Genomic DNA, 17,256 nt, shown 5'->3' with positions numbered 1-17,256 from the left:
TGTGGAAAAAAAAAAAGCAGGGAACATGCTTGAATGCTAAGAGTCCCGAGGGAGCTTGTCATGGGACACTGCAAAAGCTCAGAACTGCAAATACTATACCAAAAGATCTGTATGATTCAGCTCAAACAGAGGATTTTTCAGTGTGCAAGACAAATGTGACAAAAACATGATCTTTCGTCTGAGATTAATGTGGCATTTCCATGTCTTTTTTGGGGGAAAAGTTTGCATTAAAGTGGTAAGTGCAATAAATGAACGTTTACCATAGAAACACTTAGAAATAATAACTTAGACCACTTTTCCTGCAATATATACTATTTTTCTTGCGTTATTTATAACTTGGGATAGGTTTTATAAAAATATCTGTACAAAATTCAGTTTTGTCCTATTACTGCCTGTAAGAATTTCTAGTTATGATCAAGTTTTGGTTAGAAAATTCATGCATTTCCATAAGCAAGCTATTCCAGTGACATGAAATCCTGTCAGAAGCAGCAAATTTAAAGAGTGTGAAAGAGCATCAAAATCTCAATATATGTGGCTAAAACAAATCTTTTGCATTCGATGTGATCAAATGAATTCCAGTTAGTGTGAGGAAGTATTAGGGCTATGTGTGTCTGGCAAACGGTAAGGATACCATTTGGCTCTGTTAGCTCCATTTATTGGCTATAGACATTGTGCGACACTGTTGCAAGGTCAGCCCTACCCATTTTGAAGGTACTTTGGAAGTTCTGCTTAATTTCTTTGAAGTACAGAGTTTATGAATTTCAGTGTAGGTGAAAAGCTTGAGCGAAAAAAAAAAAAGATTAAAAAAATACAACCTGAAATTCCAAGAGGGAAAACCAAGTTTTAATTCAAATCACATTGAGAGGCTACAGAAATCGCCTGTGAAGATGGAAATAATGGACGTAATTCAGCCCTGCTGCACCACCATTGATGTTAACAGATTTACTGCAGGAATGATTTTGACAAAATGCAGTTACTGAATTTTCTTTAGTTATAGGCCTCACACATTAATCCCATAATTGTACTGCCAAGTTCTCCCAGTCAGCGACAGTGATTACAAAAAAAAAAAAAGAAGCAGCTTCAGCTTGTGCAGTAACATTCTTCATCGTTTCTGTTGAATGCAGAGCCATTTTCTTGGTACTCGATATGAATATTTTTCCTCAAAAGTGTCTTTATAAGGGATATGCCATGTATCACCTGTAGTCTGTACCACGCAGTCATAACGGAAAGCAGGCTGTTGGATAAAGACCGATAAAAACATTTTTTTTAGACTTCACACAATATATTACTAAAATACCAGTTATAGGGAGTTATAACTTCCAACACTTATCTTAGAAATCTCCACAGATTCATCTCTATAACAACTCTCATTTACTTCCTTACACCAAACAAATTCTAAATTTTAGTGCTGGAGGAAAAACTAAACCACCTTTTAGTATTTTGTGGTCTAGGAGTCATTATAAATGGTTAAAATTCTGTCTTCAATATCCACCAGATAATAATGATTTGAACACTATGGATTCAATTTCTAGAAATAGCAAAATGATTGTTTTTCTGTTCAGTTAAATGAAATCATATGGGAATTAACTCAGGATGTGGAGCTTATAGGCTCGAACTGATAGGATTTAATTACGTTAATGACATCTTGTGTTTGTTTTTCCAGTGTACCTCTTTACAGAACTGACTTGCTCTGTGCTGAGGAGGATGTAAGAAAAGGTTTTATCACTAACACTTTCAAGACTGTCTATTCAAACAAATATAATAAACTATTTTTCTGGTCTATTATGTTACAGGTATACTAACTCAACATATATAGCACAAATACAAAAGAAACATTACTGGTTGGCAATTGTGGTTCTCAGAACATACTATCACTCTGTATGTATTGTCTTGGAAGTCTGCTTTCCCGTGACAGCTTCCAGAATAACCTAGAAGACAGCTATGACTGGGAATATCAATCATCCAAATCACTTGTATGGGAATTAGGATGTGAAAATTACTAGCCCTTTCATACAAAAGAAAGAAACAAGGTGTAGCTAAAGCTGTGTTACTCAGGTAACCCTACCTTCAGTGTTTGGTTCCATAAAAAGAAATGTATGTATCGCAACACTGAATGAAAGGCTGTCGTTCTTATAAGCCTGTATCTCTATGGTCTGTTTGTAATGATGAATATTATTTTACAATTTTAACCAGAGCAGCAAGAAAATGAATCTGCATAGGTGCAGTATTCCTTTAAGTAGGCAATAACAATGCGGACAGACCAGATAACAAAACCCTGCATAATACGGAATGTCACATGATGAATTTTTCCCTAGAAAAATTTAAAACAGCTGCACTCCGGTTAAGGTACTGTTCATGGCTCACAAGGATACGTGTCTCCTAGACAATAACAGTAGTATTCTGCTAGAAGATGACACTATACTTGGAAGACTGTCATTTCTGCAGCTGAATACTGGCTATAAACCTGATTGTTCTGCACTTTCCTTCATGTAACTTTATACATATGTTAGGCTAACATTAAAGTGAATACTGAAATACCTGTATTTTCCTGCTTCTTTAAAATAAAGATGACAGACATTCTATTGTACAATTAGAAGCATGATATTTTGTAACAGTGCTACAGAATATTTCAAAGTTTAAAATAAATGAAAAAATATTGGCACTTATGTTTTACAGCAATGGAAAGATTTGTATACACAAACATGCATTTACATTTTAAACATTTAGGCAGCATTTCTTGTCTTTTTCACAGTTTTCATGTTTGTGGCATGCTTTATGAATACAGTGACTTTTCAGTAAGCATGGGAGTTTTGAGCCCATTGGTACAAATCAATTTCTTAGACTCCAACAAGAATCTTTTTCCTTCCAGAGTTTGAAAGTGGATATCTTTAATGAATATGCTCTGTGTGCTTTCTGATTGCAGCAGAAAACTTACCAAAAAATTTATATGCTTTCCTTCAACAGAAGGGGAGAACACTATTTGGTGTCCACGCTGCCACTTACGGAACAGATGACGTGTCAGACTGTCGGAAAGACAAGCCTTGTGATCCCGGAGGAAGTCTCTAGTAACAAACTTGCAATGCTTGCCTGATCGAAGAGTGGCATATAACAAGAAGGCATCATCTTCAGAGCTTAACAAAACAAACGGAAAAGATAGACGTCATTCACAAGGCAGTAAGCGGTTGCAGGAAATAAATCAAATGCCGATCTGAGATTTATTCATCAGCCACATTGAAAATTCCCATCACTACCCTAGTTCCTAGGTAAAATAAGGAACTTCTGCTTATCACAGGGCACCAAAAGTTAAGATTGCAATAAAAATTAATTGCATAGAGCATTCTTCCCTCCTATCACAATCTGATAACACAACAATATAATCTTTTGCTGCATAACTTAACAGTGCTATGTGGAACAGAACTGCTAAAACTCATAAGGGTACCCCTGAAACTTTGTTGGAATACAATCATCACAACTGATAATAAAGATTATGCAGGCAACAGCACAAATCTGCAAATCTTTGTCTTTACATGGGTAAATATATTTCCAAAAGGCTCTGTCATTATTCAGAAAATATATTCAACATTAGCTGCTATTAAACTGGAACAATTTTAGGGAAAAATCTCTAAAGATACATTTATAGTGGGCATGAGATACCCTATATCTGGAGAAGCTGAGCAGAACTTTGCTTGAAACCACTTTGTGATTGCTGTGGATTACTGTAATAGTAAGTGACGGGACACAAGATTAGCGAGGATTTCCAACCTAGGGTAACAGAGTCCCCGTTGTTGGTGCTCAGATAGCAGGAAAGAAAGCAATGTGACTCAACAGGAAAGAGAACCAGAGCCAGAACTGGAGAGGGGATGAAGGAGAACAGATCAGAAACAAGGAGGCCAACAGAAGAGTCTTGGACTGGCTGTTGGGACAAGGAACTTGGTCACAAGTTCTGGGAACTGGGATCACAGAAGAAATGGCAGAGGCAGGTGAAGGATCAACAGTGCCCAACTCAGATGTAGACTAGGTGGAGCTGGAACGAAAGGAAAACTGAGACTCCATATATGAGGAAAGCAGGGCAAGGAGAGGGGACACTGAGGCGGGGGCAAGTACCTAGTTTAGAGACAAGGACAGGCTTGACTGGGCAAGAGCAAGGGGGTTGTGCTTCTTAAATTAGAGAGGTAGAGAGTCTATTGCCACTCACAGAAATCCTCTCCTCCAGGAGCAGCAAGGAAGTCAGTGCTCCAGACTCTCCACACTCCTGGGCTACCAAGCAACACTGGCCAGGCACGAACTTCATCTCCCCCATGCAGGGCTAACACAGCAGACCAAAATTGTACGCTGATGCTATCAGGTATTCTGTAAGTTCAGGCTACTGTGGTCTTGGCAGTGTTTTAACCATTATAAATCATAATAAACCACACAGATGTCAACATGATTCTAAGTGATGAAATTCTTTGTAATGCAACTTTTAATTGTTTTTTGAAGAACGTATAGCAAGGGATACGTTTCTCTTTCACACACACAGAGCTGGAAATACTAGTAATGGTACTAAAAACTACAGCTGTTTATACTGATTTAAAACGCACATAAATCAGGTGTTGATCTCCATTACATTTAGCCATTTTCTTAAACTTACATATTTTCAGCAAAGAAGAAGTCTGCCTTATTCTGCATCTCCTTCATGATCTCTCTTCTCCAATTTGAAGAGTTAATCAGCATGTGTTTGCGACCCAGCACAAGCAACCGGGCATTCTGTTTTGCCAGGCAGTTGACAGCATCAAATAGCTGCAGAAAACAAAGCAAACCCAAAGATTTTCTTAGCTGTAAAAACAGACTGACAGGAAGCACTTTGACATCTGTGTCTCAACTAGTGGGACTTCTAGCATACCCTCATTTCCCACAGTTCTTAACTGCAATACGAATTAAGCAGATAACTAATTTAACTCCCTAATGACAAAGGAAAAAAAAACCCAAACCAGTTCATTGTAGGAAGCTGCTCTCAAACACACAGACAATACATTGCTATTATAAACCTTTCCCAGCTCTTGCAGCTTGAATGACATGAATGAACTCAGGAGGAGTTGTATGGAGAGTTCAGAAATTCAGAGTCAGCTGAGGGAACTGAATCACATTGGGATTTAAGTAATATCTACTTTTGGAAATGATTCAGCACCGAAACCTTTGTTGGTGTTAGAGGAGAACCGAGCCCTAAACCATACTGCTTTTCCAGCCCCACCTATTGTCGAAATTAGAGAACTACAATGTGATCTGGGCTGCCCTGTGGGGAAGAAGCAAGCAGCAGTAAGAGGAAATCTGTGACCTCAGGATTAAGGGTTTCTGAAAGCCACATCCAGACTAGCCTCCCACTTATGAACCAACATCCTGAGGTGGCAGATTCACTACTACACCAGCTTCTCTTCAGAGGGACTTTTCACCAGCCTCTTAGGGCTGTGCCTGTTCAGCAATAAACGCTTCTCAGGACAGGCGCTCGTGCCTGTGGCTTCCCCTCCCTGCTTTGCTCAGACAGAGCTCATGGAGGGCAAAGGTTCTGGCTTTCAGCATCCAGTTCATTACTGTGGACTGCTCACAAAGCAGCGGCATTTCAATTCTGCCCAGAAAGAGAGAACTGTTTCTTGAGACTGAAGCATCATGTTTGAAGGCCAAGGACAGTATGCTCAACCTCCAGGGAAAGGTGTTTCCTAATTTTTACCTGCGTTGGCTGCCACTATTTGTCAATACACAATCTCCTGATTTTTCTCTAATCCCTCTTCCTGCTTTTCTAGCTATTTCCTCTTCCCTGTTATCTCTTCTCCCTGCAATACCTCCAATTGCCTTTCTCTTTCTCTTGCTCCTTTCCCTCCTATTTGTGATCCTTATCATTATTTGGTATCATTATCTTTTGTTTCAGGGGCTGGAAAGAATTGCTCTTCTAACTCTTGGGTACAATTTTACAATGCATTTAGCTTGATCTGCCTGCAAGTAGCAGTGGAAAGCGGTGGTCCCACTCAATCCTCTCTCGAGCTGCACATTCCCAGTACTTCTGTCGCATCGGATCTAACAATGTCACAACTACGCATGAGCTCACTGATCCAACAAAAGAAATTTTTTTTTGCAGGATTGAGCTTGCAGCCAGACAACTGATAGACCTGAGCCAAAGGCGATGACTGATGGGAACACATCGCTGGAGGTGGTGAGGACAGGAAGCGTGGGACTGCCCCTCTCAGCAAAGGACCTGCAGGTGGATCAAATGAAGTATGCCATGAATCTGGACCTGAGGATCTGAGAGAGGAGGCCAGAAGATTTTCTACATTAAAATTAACTGTAACCTATAAGCTGCTGTTACCAACATTGACTCTGAGGGACTGAAGGCTCTGTTTTCATGGAGGCATAGGGTCTCGGTGCTAATGCAAAGCACAAAAGCCTAACAGTACCTATCATAACGGGTTTCCTGCTTCCAGGAGATCATCCTAGACATCGGCTATTTCTTTGCATGCATACAATCTACTTTTCCCTGGCTAAGACAAACAGGACATAATGTGAGCAAGAAAAGGCCAAATGCGGTAATTTCTGCCTATAAAACAGCAGGTAAAAATAAAATGGCATTCTCTCCATTGCATGCCTTGAATCTTTGGAGATACATTTCAGAATTCTTACTGGAACACAGAATTGAAAGATGCAAACAACAGCCATCATTTTTATGTTACTGGAAGGCTTTCAAAGTAACTATATTAAGTAATAACATATCTTCTCATCTATGTCACATAATTTATTTGATTATTAAATTATGAGGTTATTAAAAACTGAAAAACTGAAGTTCAGTTTTTCAATATTGACATTTCTTTTTGGAATGTCTCATCTGGGCAGTAAAAACTGGCTCATCGGTTTTACTTGTTTACAGTCACTTTTATTTTCTGGTTCTCATGCATTGGCCCAGTCCTGCAAATAGTTGGATACAAATACCAAAGCAGAATTAAGTTTGTTAAGGTAAGTTCATTAAGCTTAGTAAAAGTTAGGAATGTACCTACTACATTCATACACACTTTCCTGTAGAGAAGTCAACAGCGAAGAAATATCAACCATGAGTAACTTAAGCAACACCTTACAAATTCCAAATGAAAATACTTTCTCTTCTTGCCTAATGTTTTGCTACCTTAAGGAAAGGTTAGCAGAAGGTCATGTGGGAAAAAAAAAAGTTCAAAAAATTTTCAAAGAACACTCCAGAAACTGATTCCACAAAGTCTAAAATAAAAAACTTGTCAAGAGTATCCTGATGGGACAACAGAAGAAACAACTCCTAAAAGCAGACTATGAGTCAAGAAGAGTCTCAGGAATACAGCTGCACTAGTGGTACTGCAAAGAATTGCCAGTGTTTGAACTGCTGGAGTTTACCCCCAATAAAAAAAGGAAACACCTTTTAATTACACTTATGGTTCAACACAAAGGCAGCTGGATTTCCAGATACAGATTGGTCAATTGGGGCTATTCCCAAGTTTATAAAAAACTTAACTGGCTTGGATCCAGCTCCCTTAAGTCTTTCTTTCTGAAGGTTATAACTAGTGTCACTTTGTACCTGTTAGTCATGTGGACTTTCTTCTCCTACATACTATTAGCATAGGAGGTTCTCTAGTATGACGTGCTTCTGGGAAAAAATTGCGGGGTTGGTATAAATCAGCTACAGTTTTGCAATGGAAAAACTCAAAACAGCCTTAAATTGTAATAAAATTAATGGGAATCACCATTAAAAAAATTTAGAAACTCCTGCTTGCATAACAGCACACTGTCTCTCCTCTACTTACTACAAAGATTAACATTTAATTACACAACTAAACACAGAAGATATAGAAATTATTTTTGCTTTCATAAGATAAAAATAATTTTGGTCTGCACACTCCCTTGCTTGATGCAACTTTACTAAAGAGCATCGTACCTCATTTTAGGCTTGGGTGCTTAGCAGGGGTGGTCTACAGGGAGTCACAGAACTTAAGTGGGGGTTTCCTAAGTGTGTCTACTCCCACGCCTGGCGGCTTCTTAAGAAAGGAAGACGTGAGACACACAGTAACACTTGTTTTAGTCATAGAGGAAACTGCATATAATACTGTTAACAAAAAAACAGCAGTAGTGATCTCTCACTTAAAAAGACATGAGTATTTCATTTCATTAATCTAGTATTTCCAAAGGTTATCTAAAAATTATTACCTGCCACTACACAATGCAAATATGCTATATGCAATAAGCTCTATGTAGGTGTACCCTTTGAATGTTTCCACATTATTTAGGAAGCAAACATCAGATGCTCAGTTGGATAATCTGTTCAAAAGGCAACCTGTATAAAACATTAAAAAATATACAGCACACACATTCCCTATGCTATTCATTTTCTTGAGCATGAGGATTACAAAATTAGTGAAAGAATGACTTTTTATGAATATTAGTATCTTTCAAATTTGGACAGCAGAGCACATAAAAACACATTTTCTCTGATAACAGAAATTATAAGATGCCATTTTGCACAGAAGGCAAAATAAGCATGGTTAGACTGGCTGCTTCAATTCATAGGGCAAGATGTGGCAGAGTAGCAAGAAGTTGTGAATCACTGCTGTTCTGCACAAATCACTGGCCACGCAACAAGGCACTAGAAGTACTACTGGACTATATGGGTAACTGTCATTGCATTCAGTCTTACTTTCTTTTCCTCTGACAGGGCACATCAGGATTCATGTTTCTTTCTGAACTACACAGACGTTTTTTAATCAACTGTTTGCAAAGATTACTAGATCCTTCTCCAAGAAACTCATGCTCATTAGCACCTGCTGAATACGTTCTGCTTGCAATCCCTTTCATCATTTATCAGTTACATTTAAATTATTCCTGTGCTGCCCCAGTCTTCATTTAATTAGGTCCTTCTCAAGCTTCTCCTAAGTCTTAACTTTTTACTCACAATGCAAACAATTTTGTGTTCACAGCACTCTAGCAAACGACTCCGATGGAGCCAGGGTGCAGCCACAAAGAAGTATGAAACTGCACACAGATCAATGGAAGAGGCAAGACTAGCTGTTCACAAATCTATCAGGTAACTCCCAACGTGGTTCTTCTAAGCACGCTGCTATTAATTTTTCTATGATTTTTAAAAATTATTAAAAATAACCCATAATTAAATGGATGTATCCAGTGTGCATGTTCTAACTCTGATTTCTGCACCCTAATCTGTGAATCGGTGAAAAACTAGCACACTTGTACAATACTTTGGTTGAGTGTATACATTTATCTTTCCTTGGGACAGTCCCAGAGACACGAGCTATTTCCCCTCACGTAAATCAGTGCTTTTTTGTTTCTGCAGTAAGGCCATTTTATGGAATTTCCCCTCCACCACCAAGCTCCTGCCCTCATATCACAATGCACCTTTTGTTTCTTTTCTGTTGTGCTGATATAATCTATTTGTTGGGCCATGTTGTCAACCAGATCATGGCACAATCACAACTGTGCTCACACATCAGGGCAGGAACTTCTGGATCAGAGAGGAGCCGGAGCGAAAAGAGGTGGGGGGGCAGAGCAGTAGGACAGAGAACACGTACTCCACAGGATCATGCTGATGTTGAACTCCTCGTATCATGTAAAAAGCCTGAGCTTTGCAAATATGAAATAAAGCAACCGAAAATGCTGTAACTGGTAGTTTTACATTCTAAAAATCAGCAAGTTATACCTTAAAAGAACCACTTTTCAGGTAAGAATAAATAGTTTCCCATCAGAAGGGAACTTTCCTATACAAATTCCTGGAAATAGTTTTGCAGTGACCCGCATTCACAATTCTGCACAATTTAATGGGGATCAAACATAGAAGTTAAGCTGGGAGAGCAGGGAATCCTTGTCACACTGTAAGATTAATCCTCGTGCTTTAAATTTCACAACAGCCTTATGAAGTAAATGCATAATTACATCTCCATTTTACACAAGTGCATAATGGAGCAAAAGGAAGACAGGATAATTACTCTACCTCATACAAGGAACTACGAGCAGAGCAGGATACAGATTTCTTAAGGCTTCACTGCTAGTCACCCGTTCTGATCGCTAGATCACGCGGTGCCACATGTTCCAGTTTCAAAGGTTAGCTTGCTGCAGGACAACCTTTCTCCTTGGACACTGCCGGTGGTTTCCCACTTGTCAGATAGGAAACCCTTAAACACTGCTGCTGGGAGGCACACATTCACTGACTCAGCAAAATGTGGCTCACCTGTACACAGGTTTAGCATGAAGAAGTAAGCACCCCAAAAAAGTTTAAATTGGTGTTAATAAATCATGTTTGCCATTTTCTAAACATTTGGTTTCACTAACTGCCATTGAAAAGCAAAACACACCTACAATCAGGTATCTGCTAATAACAGCAACAAACCGCTCTATTATTGTCATTGTCAATACTTGTCACTGTTGTTGGTGCGGCCTCCCACCCAACACTGTAGCTATGAAACTGCAGAGGAAGCAGAGGTACGGAGCTGCCGCGAGTGCACTGTCAGGAGGGGCCGAGCACGAGCCTTCTCTCCAAACCTCAGCAAGGAGTCAATTCCCACTATCACCACATTTATTCGACTTACATTTTCATCATTTTTAGTTCCCTTTTTACATATTGTAGACAAAGAAGCTCAAGAAACCTGCGTACTTTAGTACCACACACAGGAGAGAGAGACACGATGGGAAACAGGAGTTTTTCCCACGGCATGGCCACTTACCCAGGGAAGGCAAGGGTGCTGCTTGCAAGAAAGGCTGGACTTTCTCACTGAGCCTGGTATTTCATCAAAGCAGATTCAATACCATTATCACAGCACCAAACGCAATGGAAGCTGCTTCTTATATTCTCTACATTATTACTGATGACACAGTGTAAATTAGTTGCAAAGTCCTCTTTACTCAAATGCAGGGGCCGCATACACATTTCTTGATCCCCTACAGATTATCTGCCCCTGACTAGCAAGGGGATAGCTACTTAGAAGGGAAAGCAGGAACCATAGAATGCTTTGGGATGGAAGGGACCTTTAAAGGTCATCTAGTCCATCCCCCCTGCAGTTGGCAGGGACATCTACAACTCGATCAGGTTGCTCAGAGCTCCATCCAGCCTGGCCTTCAATGTTTCCAAGGATGGGGCATCTACCACCTCTCTGGGCAACCCGTTCCAGTGTTTCACCACCCTCATTGTGAAAAATTTTTTTCTTGTGTTTAGTCTAAATCTATCCTCCTTTAGTTTAAAACCATTACCCCTCGTCCTGTTGCAGCAGGCCTTGCTGAAAATTCTGTCCCCATCTTTCTTGTAGGCCCCCTTTAAGTATTGAAAGGCTGCAATAAGGTCTCCCTGCAGCCTTCTCTTCTCCAGGCTGAACAACCCCACCTCTCTCAGCCTTTGGATGAATGAGTAACGGATGAGTAAGGAACAGTCACTAAGCTTAATCAGTCCGGTTTACTTTATGCTCTTGAGACAGTCAACAGCTAACTCTTGGGAATTATACCGGATGATACTGGGGATCTCTGCAATACTGCAGAAACAATATTGTTGGAAGTATTTGTATCTTGCGTTACAGTAGGGCTACTTACATTGACGCAGCACACACATCATCATGCAAAACTCTACCACTGGCTGCACTTCACATATCAATGACAGCAATCACACAATGTTTAACATGTTTTAATCTCTCTACGTTGACTCCACACCTAGAATTGACTTATCCTCTCTTGACGCATTGACTAGAGATATGTCTTAACTCCCTATCACAATTCATTAAAATCTGCAGTTCATTTTTAGATGCCAGCTATTGCTCTTGACTTCAGAGTCAACTCTATTAATCAAAGGCAGATTATTGATTGAGCAGGAAAACGAAACCACAGAAGCAAAGATACCCAAGTTCATTTAGTAGAGATTGAGGATGGTATGGTAGCCTCAGTTTGCTCGGATGAGGTGATGCCTAAATGTAGCTCTGCTGCTCGCAGAGTAAGTTTGTATTCAGAGGTGTCCTGAGGATGCTTTTGCAGCCAGGTCCAAGCTGACTGTGTATTAAGACACCCGGTGCCCCTTGCACAGTCCAGTGTTCCCAGTGACTGGAGGGTTTGACTTAAGTGGGGCACTGGATGAATGTAGACATGTTACTTCCAGGTCAAAACTGACTACAAGGATACTCCATGGACTGCATCGAAGCTAATGAGCCCTCTTGAATCCTGGGTAGTGGGGAGAGTAAAGCAGAGTAACCATAAACAGATTCAGCTCAGGCACCAAAGCAATAGCATAATTTATATTTTCCTGTATTCATGGTACCCTGGCTATTATGCCAGTAACGGAGATATCTTTAATTACAACTCTACTTCATTTCAACTGAAGGTGGAACCTACTCAAAATAATCTCTGAAACAGTTCTGAATGTAGAAGTAGCATGTGTGTAATTAGGCTCTGACATTATATTCTGCTATATTACGAACTGTAGGTAAAATTTCCAATTTCAAACAAGCTTGAAGAGCCCCCCCTGTTTTTTATTCTACTGACCAGCTCAGAGAACAGCACAATACAAACCAAACCTGTGTAAATTAACTTTAGGTTTGGAAAGACTGTTACAAATTCCTCCTATGCAACATGAAGATAGGGATGGGTCTCCATTCTTCCCAGCAGAGAGGCATGTAAGAAAAAAAGGTTTTGAAATAGATATTTTCTAATATATAATCTAATTACAGCCATATCCTGCTCTGTCTTATTCCTAAAAGGCATGACAAGTAGAGATTTGATGGATAGTGAAGCAGTATCTCCTAGGAGAATTAGGAGAATCAAGGCGGGATGCATGCAGGGACCGAAGAAATATATACACAACTTACTACACAGAATTTAAATTGCCTGTATGACATGAAGGATGGAGAGGCAGGAGCAGGATCATCAGGTGGAAGAGACACCAGCTTTTTGGAGTCTGGCTTTTCAGAACAGACTGTCACTTTTAAAAGATCTCAGCTACTTTGTCAGACCTTACACCTGACAAACCTTTTAGTGTGACCATTCTTGCTCACACTTTTTGAATGTCACTCCTTTTGAATGGTAGTATTTTCATCATCATGATCTTTAGATGAATAAAGGTCAACCATGAATAGAAGAAAGAAAAATGGGTAGTGATAATAGTTAGCATAGCATGTTATTAAATGAACAATGCCAAGAACTCCGGAAATGATGGCTAAAGAAGGGATGGACAGTTGGGGAATTGCTGAATTTTATAGTATAAATTGCAAAAGAGAAAAACAGGCCATTTTTTCTGACTCTTACAACAATTCAAAAGGTACGTGGACAAACAAACATTCTTCAGTTGCATAACAGCATTTTTGGAAGCTGAATTTTGTAAGTCACTGCAGTGCCAGTCAAGTTTCTCAATCCAAAAGTTCTGTTAACCAGCTACAATAACATTTTCTTTCCCAATCACTTACAAAAAACGTAACGTTGGTTTAAACACGCAAGCAGACCCTTTGATGTTGGCTCAGCAATTATGAACTAGGCATAAAGATGGAAGAGAAAGGGTGAATCTGAAATCCAAAGTAGCATTTTGATAAGACAGCAACTGGGAAATGTTCAATTCACAATTGACTATAGCCCAGTCCTAGCAGCTGTAAGTTTTGTATTTTAATTATGGACTGGGAGTAAAATGTTTCCTTTCGTGAATTTGAATTTTCTGAATGTCCTCCTCTCTTGAGTCATGTAAAAGGGCAAAGATATTTCTCTTTTACCGATCTTCTCTGAGATATTTTTTCTATGTAGCTGATACCATTGCATACTTTTATCTCTCCTCTTACTCATCTTCTTTCTTGCAACAAAGAATAAATACCAAGATCTTGACAATACATATGGGGCATCTTACATGGAATTTTTTTTATCCAGACCTCTCCTGAGCACTTACTCTTTTGTACCAAAACCTGGAGATTTGCAAAGTATTAAAAAGAGTTATCAGTATCAACCTTCCACACCAAAGAGATGAGCTAGGTGATTCTGTCTGTTGTGATTATACAAGAGTAGGAAAATAAATATGTAAAAGCTGAAAGGACATCAAGTGTTGTTACCTGTGCATTTCCACATACCAATACTATCCTTTGTTCTCATCCTTGAATTCTTTCTGCCTGCACTGCTGTTTCTTCAACAGTATTTTCTTACTGATCACTACTCATTGCTTCATTGCACCAAGTACTAAGTGTATCATCTTTATTTTTGTGAGGAAGCAAGTTAAATAAAAATGAAAAGGTATGAGGTTTTACTTATTTTTGTATAGGCTTCAGAAGTGAAACTTTACCTATCACAGCCACTGACTGTAAATGGAACAACTGTCCCCGCTGAAGTCACAGCTTCAGGAGTCTGACATCTTTCACTGTAAATCCAATCTTTGTCATTATATTGGTACTCTTGCATTTCTGCTATTATTGTAGCAGCTGTATACGATGACTTAAGGCCATGAGAAAGTTTGTCTTACCATTTCTGATTTTAGAAAGAATATAAAAAGCTATTCCTATAAAGGAATATTTGTGAACTAAATGCAGCTGTGCCAGTCTTAGATTTTCATAGTGTGGGTCGGAAGTTATATTTAAGTACCAAAAATCCACAATGTGAGCAGGATCTCTGAGTGGTGTTGGCAGCGGTGGTGATGGGGTGTTACGAAAATGAAAGCACAAGCTTGACTGATCCTTTCCATAGATAGGAAATAACTTGGTGCAGGACTGAAATCGGCTTTGTAAGACTGAAACTGACAGTTTAAAAGATACCAATATTTTAGCTCTCACCACTGTCCTATGCAGATGTCTGCACAGCGTCACTGACCTCGTCTGATGTTAAGTGTTTTCCCCCCTCTCCAATCTGTGGTTCAAAAAGTCCCAGACGGTACTTTTATTCTTTGAGGAAAGGTGCCACAGCAGCTGGGGAGATCACTGTTACAGAAGGCACAGGCATGATGCTGTTCAAGGCACATTAAACCTATGCTTCTGCAGCGACATCCTATCTTTTAATAAACTTGATAGTTCCACAAAAACGATAAAATAAAGACTATTTCTATGCTCACAGGTCAACAGGCTTATCAGCCATGTAGAATGATACAATAACCAAGGAAACCCATCAGTAAATTGATCACTTGCAGTCAAAAAAAAAAAGAATTGGACTACAACATGCAGCAAACATTTATAACACAATTTTCACACTGCTTTTCTTCCATTTCTTATTAGTACTATTTTCTAGTTGCCTGCTACAGAGTACTATTCAGAGATAAAGAGGTTACCTTCAAAAACAATTTTTCCAATAAGAACAATTTTGCAGTTTTTAACACTAATAAATACATTAACAAACACTACTTAAGTGAGTGGTGATTTCTCTTTGAAGGTCAGAAAGATGAAAAATTTGTTTAATATGAAAGAGAACATATAAAATGTTCTTCTTCAATAGGGCAAAAATCAGCAGAAGCAAACTAAAGCACAAAGGTCTGAGGTGGAGGAGCAGCTGTGTGGTCAGCCAGGCGCGCCTACCCCAGGCAGACCATGCACCAAGGCATTCAGCAAGGAGGGACCAAGGAAGGAATCTGTTTAATACTGGTAAGAGCATAACTGGTATTTACCAGGCTGGAGAAAACTTAGGGGACTTTCATATACACCACTACCCCTTGCACTGCCAGTCTCATGAGGCAGAGGTTGAACTGCCTCATCTGAATGAAGGCTGCACACCCTGGGAAGTAACACACTGTTCCTGCAAAACCAGCAAAAATCTGATGCAGAGTGTATCACAAGTGAATGTAAACTATGGGTCAGAATTATTTTTCTTAACACAGTCATTAACCTTGGTTGTACATCGCTGCAGACTCATGCCATTTAACTACTAGTAACATTGCAGGCAATATCTACGCCTGGAGATCCTAGGCAGTGAAGGTCTGAAAGCCCCCCACAATAGCTACAATCCACAAGATCTAATTTACTTTGATGCTTTTAATATAAGTTTATTGATAACAGTCTGCAATACTCAATAGCTGGACACTCGGCAGGCCACTGTCTAAAGTATTTTTCTTTAACTCAGGAGATAAGATACAGCAATTTGACAAACAGATAATATTGTCAGCTCCTACAAATTCATTATGGATGATATTTGGCGTTTGTCTAAAAGCTCCACCTCCTGGGAACAATTGGTTACATGAAAAATCCTTGTCTGCTTAGTAATTTTTTGCCCCTGTAGTCAAGAGAAATAAGCTTGAGAATATGAAAATATGACCACCAGAACGGCTTGGACAACAGAAGCAAAATAAGAACCACCCACCCGCTATTTCATAAAAGGATGTATCTTTTTAAAGCAAATTTTGGTTTGGGGACTCAGCATTACGGTTTCCAGGTATCTGTATATGACTATACCAGCCAGCACATTTGAGGAATTCTTTTGCATCTTTCCCTCCTTTGTCCATTTCCATGGAAAAAATGCAGATACCCACCTAACAACTCCTGGAGCACCTAGGACCGAACAGCCCTGCTCAAGTGAGAGAGAGAGCTATAGTTTCAGAATTATTTTGTTTACCAAATTTATCAGATACCTAAGGGTTAAAACTCTGTGTCATATTACTGGTTATGTTAGCTATGCTGACAGAGTGAATGGGCTTGTGGAAATGAGAGTGAGTGGGATGAGAAAAAAGAAATCCCTAACCTATAGCATTTGTATTTCTGAAAGCCCATTTGGGGATGCCCATTCAATGGAAAGTTAGAGCTTTTCACTCTGCAAGGCATGGAAGTATGAAGATACGCACATATCAGGAAGTGAAAATGTCAAAATCCTCCAATTCTTTTATTTAAGCCACTTCCTTTAACTATTGAGACTTAGGGCCATCATACATAAATGGACTTAAACAGTACAGTGCAATTTTTTACAGGGATATCATGTAAATGACTTCAGATGCTGAAAGCAGCACAGTGACATTAACATTAGACAAGCCCAGGATAATTACTCCTAATAAGGAGCAAGGTAAATCAACATCATTAAGACTGGTTCTGCCTGCTTGCAACCCTCTTACTACTACTTCATTTTATTTACTCAAGTGTGTCCCAATTTAGGGCTGTGGTGGAAGAAAATTCCTCTCAATCAATCAGGTAGTAGTATTGGTAGTATTCAAGGAATACCTGTCTTCCACTGTGCTTTCCTCAAACTTGCACTGAATGGAGAAGCTGAAATTCCAATGAACCACAGCTCTAACAAGCGGCTGCATCATGCTTCTACTTTTTTTTTTCAGTGTACAGTGTAAGCACTACCTAG

The 17,256-nt window shown here is 39.4% G+C and overlaps 1 protein-coding gene across 3 annotated transcripts in view; it reads right to left on the bottom strand.

Moving 5' to 3' along the window:
- Positions 1–821: 821 nt before the first annotated feature.
- Positions 822–17,256, bottom strand: part of PRORP (protein only RNase P catalytic subunit) — a 52,740-nt gene continuing 36,305 nt past the window's right edge. For all 3 annotated transcript variants that reach the window (XM_087747180.1, XM_087747182.1, XM_087747181.1), the window contains 3 exons: positions 4,631–4,779; positions 2,936–3,131; positions 822–1,234 (listed from right to left, as the gene is read on the bottom strand). In XM_087747180.1, the coding sequence (XP_087603306.1) occupies positions 1,103–1,234; positions 2,936–3,131; positions 4,631–4,779 (477 nt within the window). In that variant the 3' untranslated portion in view covers positions 822–1,102. The remainder of the gene's footprint in view (positions 1,235–2,935; positions 3,132–4,630; positions 4,780–17,256) is intronic.

Source organism: Nipponia nippon, unplaced genomic scaffold (assembly GCF_047370975.1).
Source record: "Nipponia nippon isolate SJK-2023a ecotype South Korea unplaced genomic scaffold, ASM4737097v1 scaffold_11, whole genome shotgun sequence".
Lineage (NCBI taxonomy): Eukaryota > Metazoa > Chordata > Aves > Pelecaniformes > Threskiornithidae > Nipponia > Nipponia nippon.
This window is presented reverse-complemented; position numbering and strand designations above follow the sequence as displayed.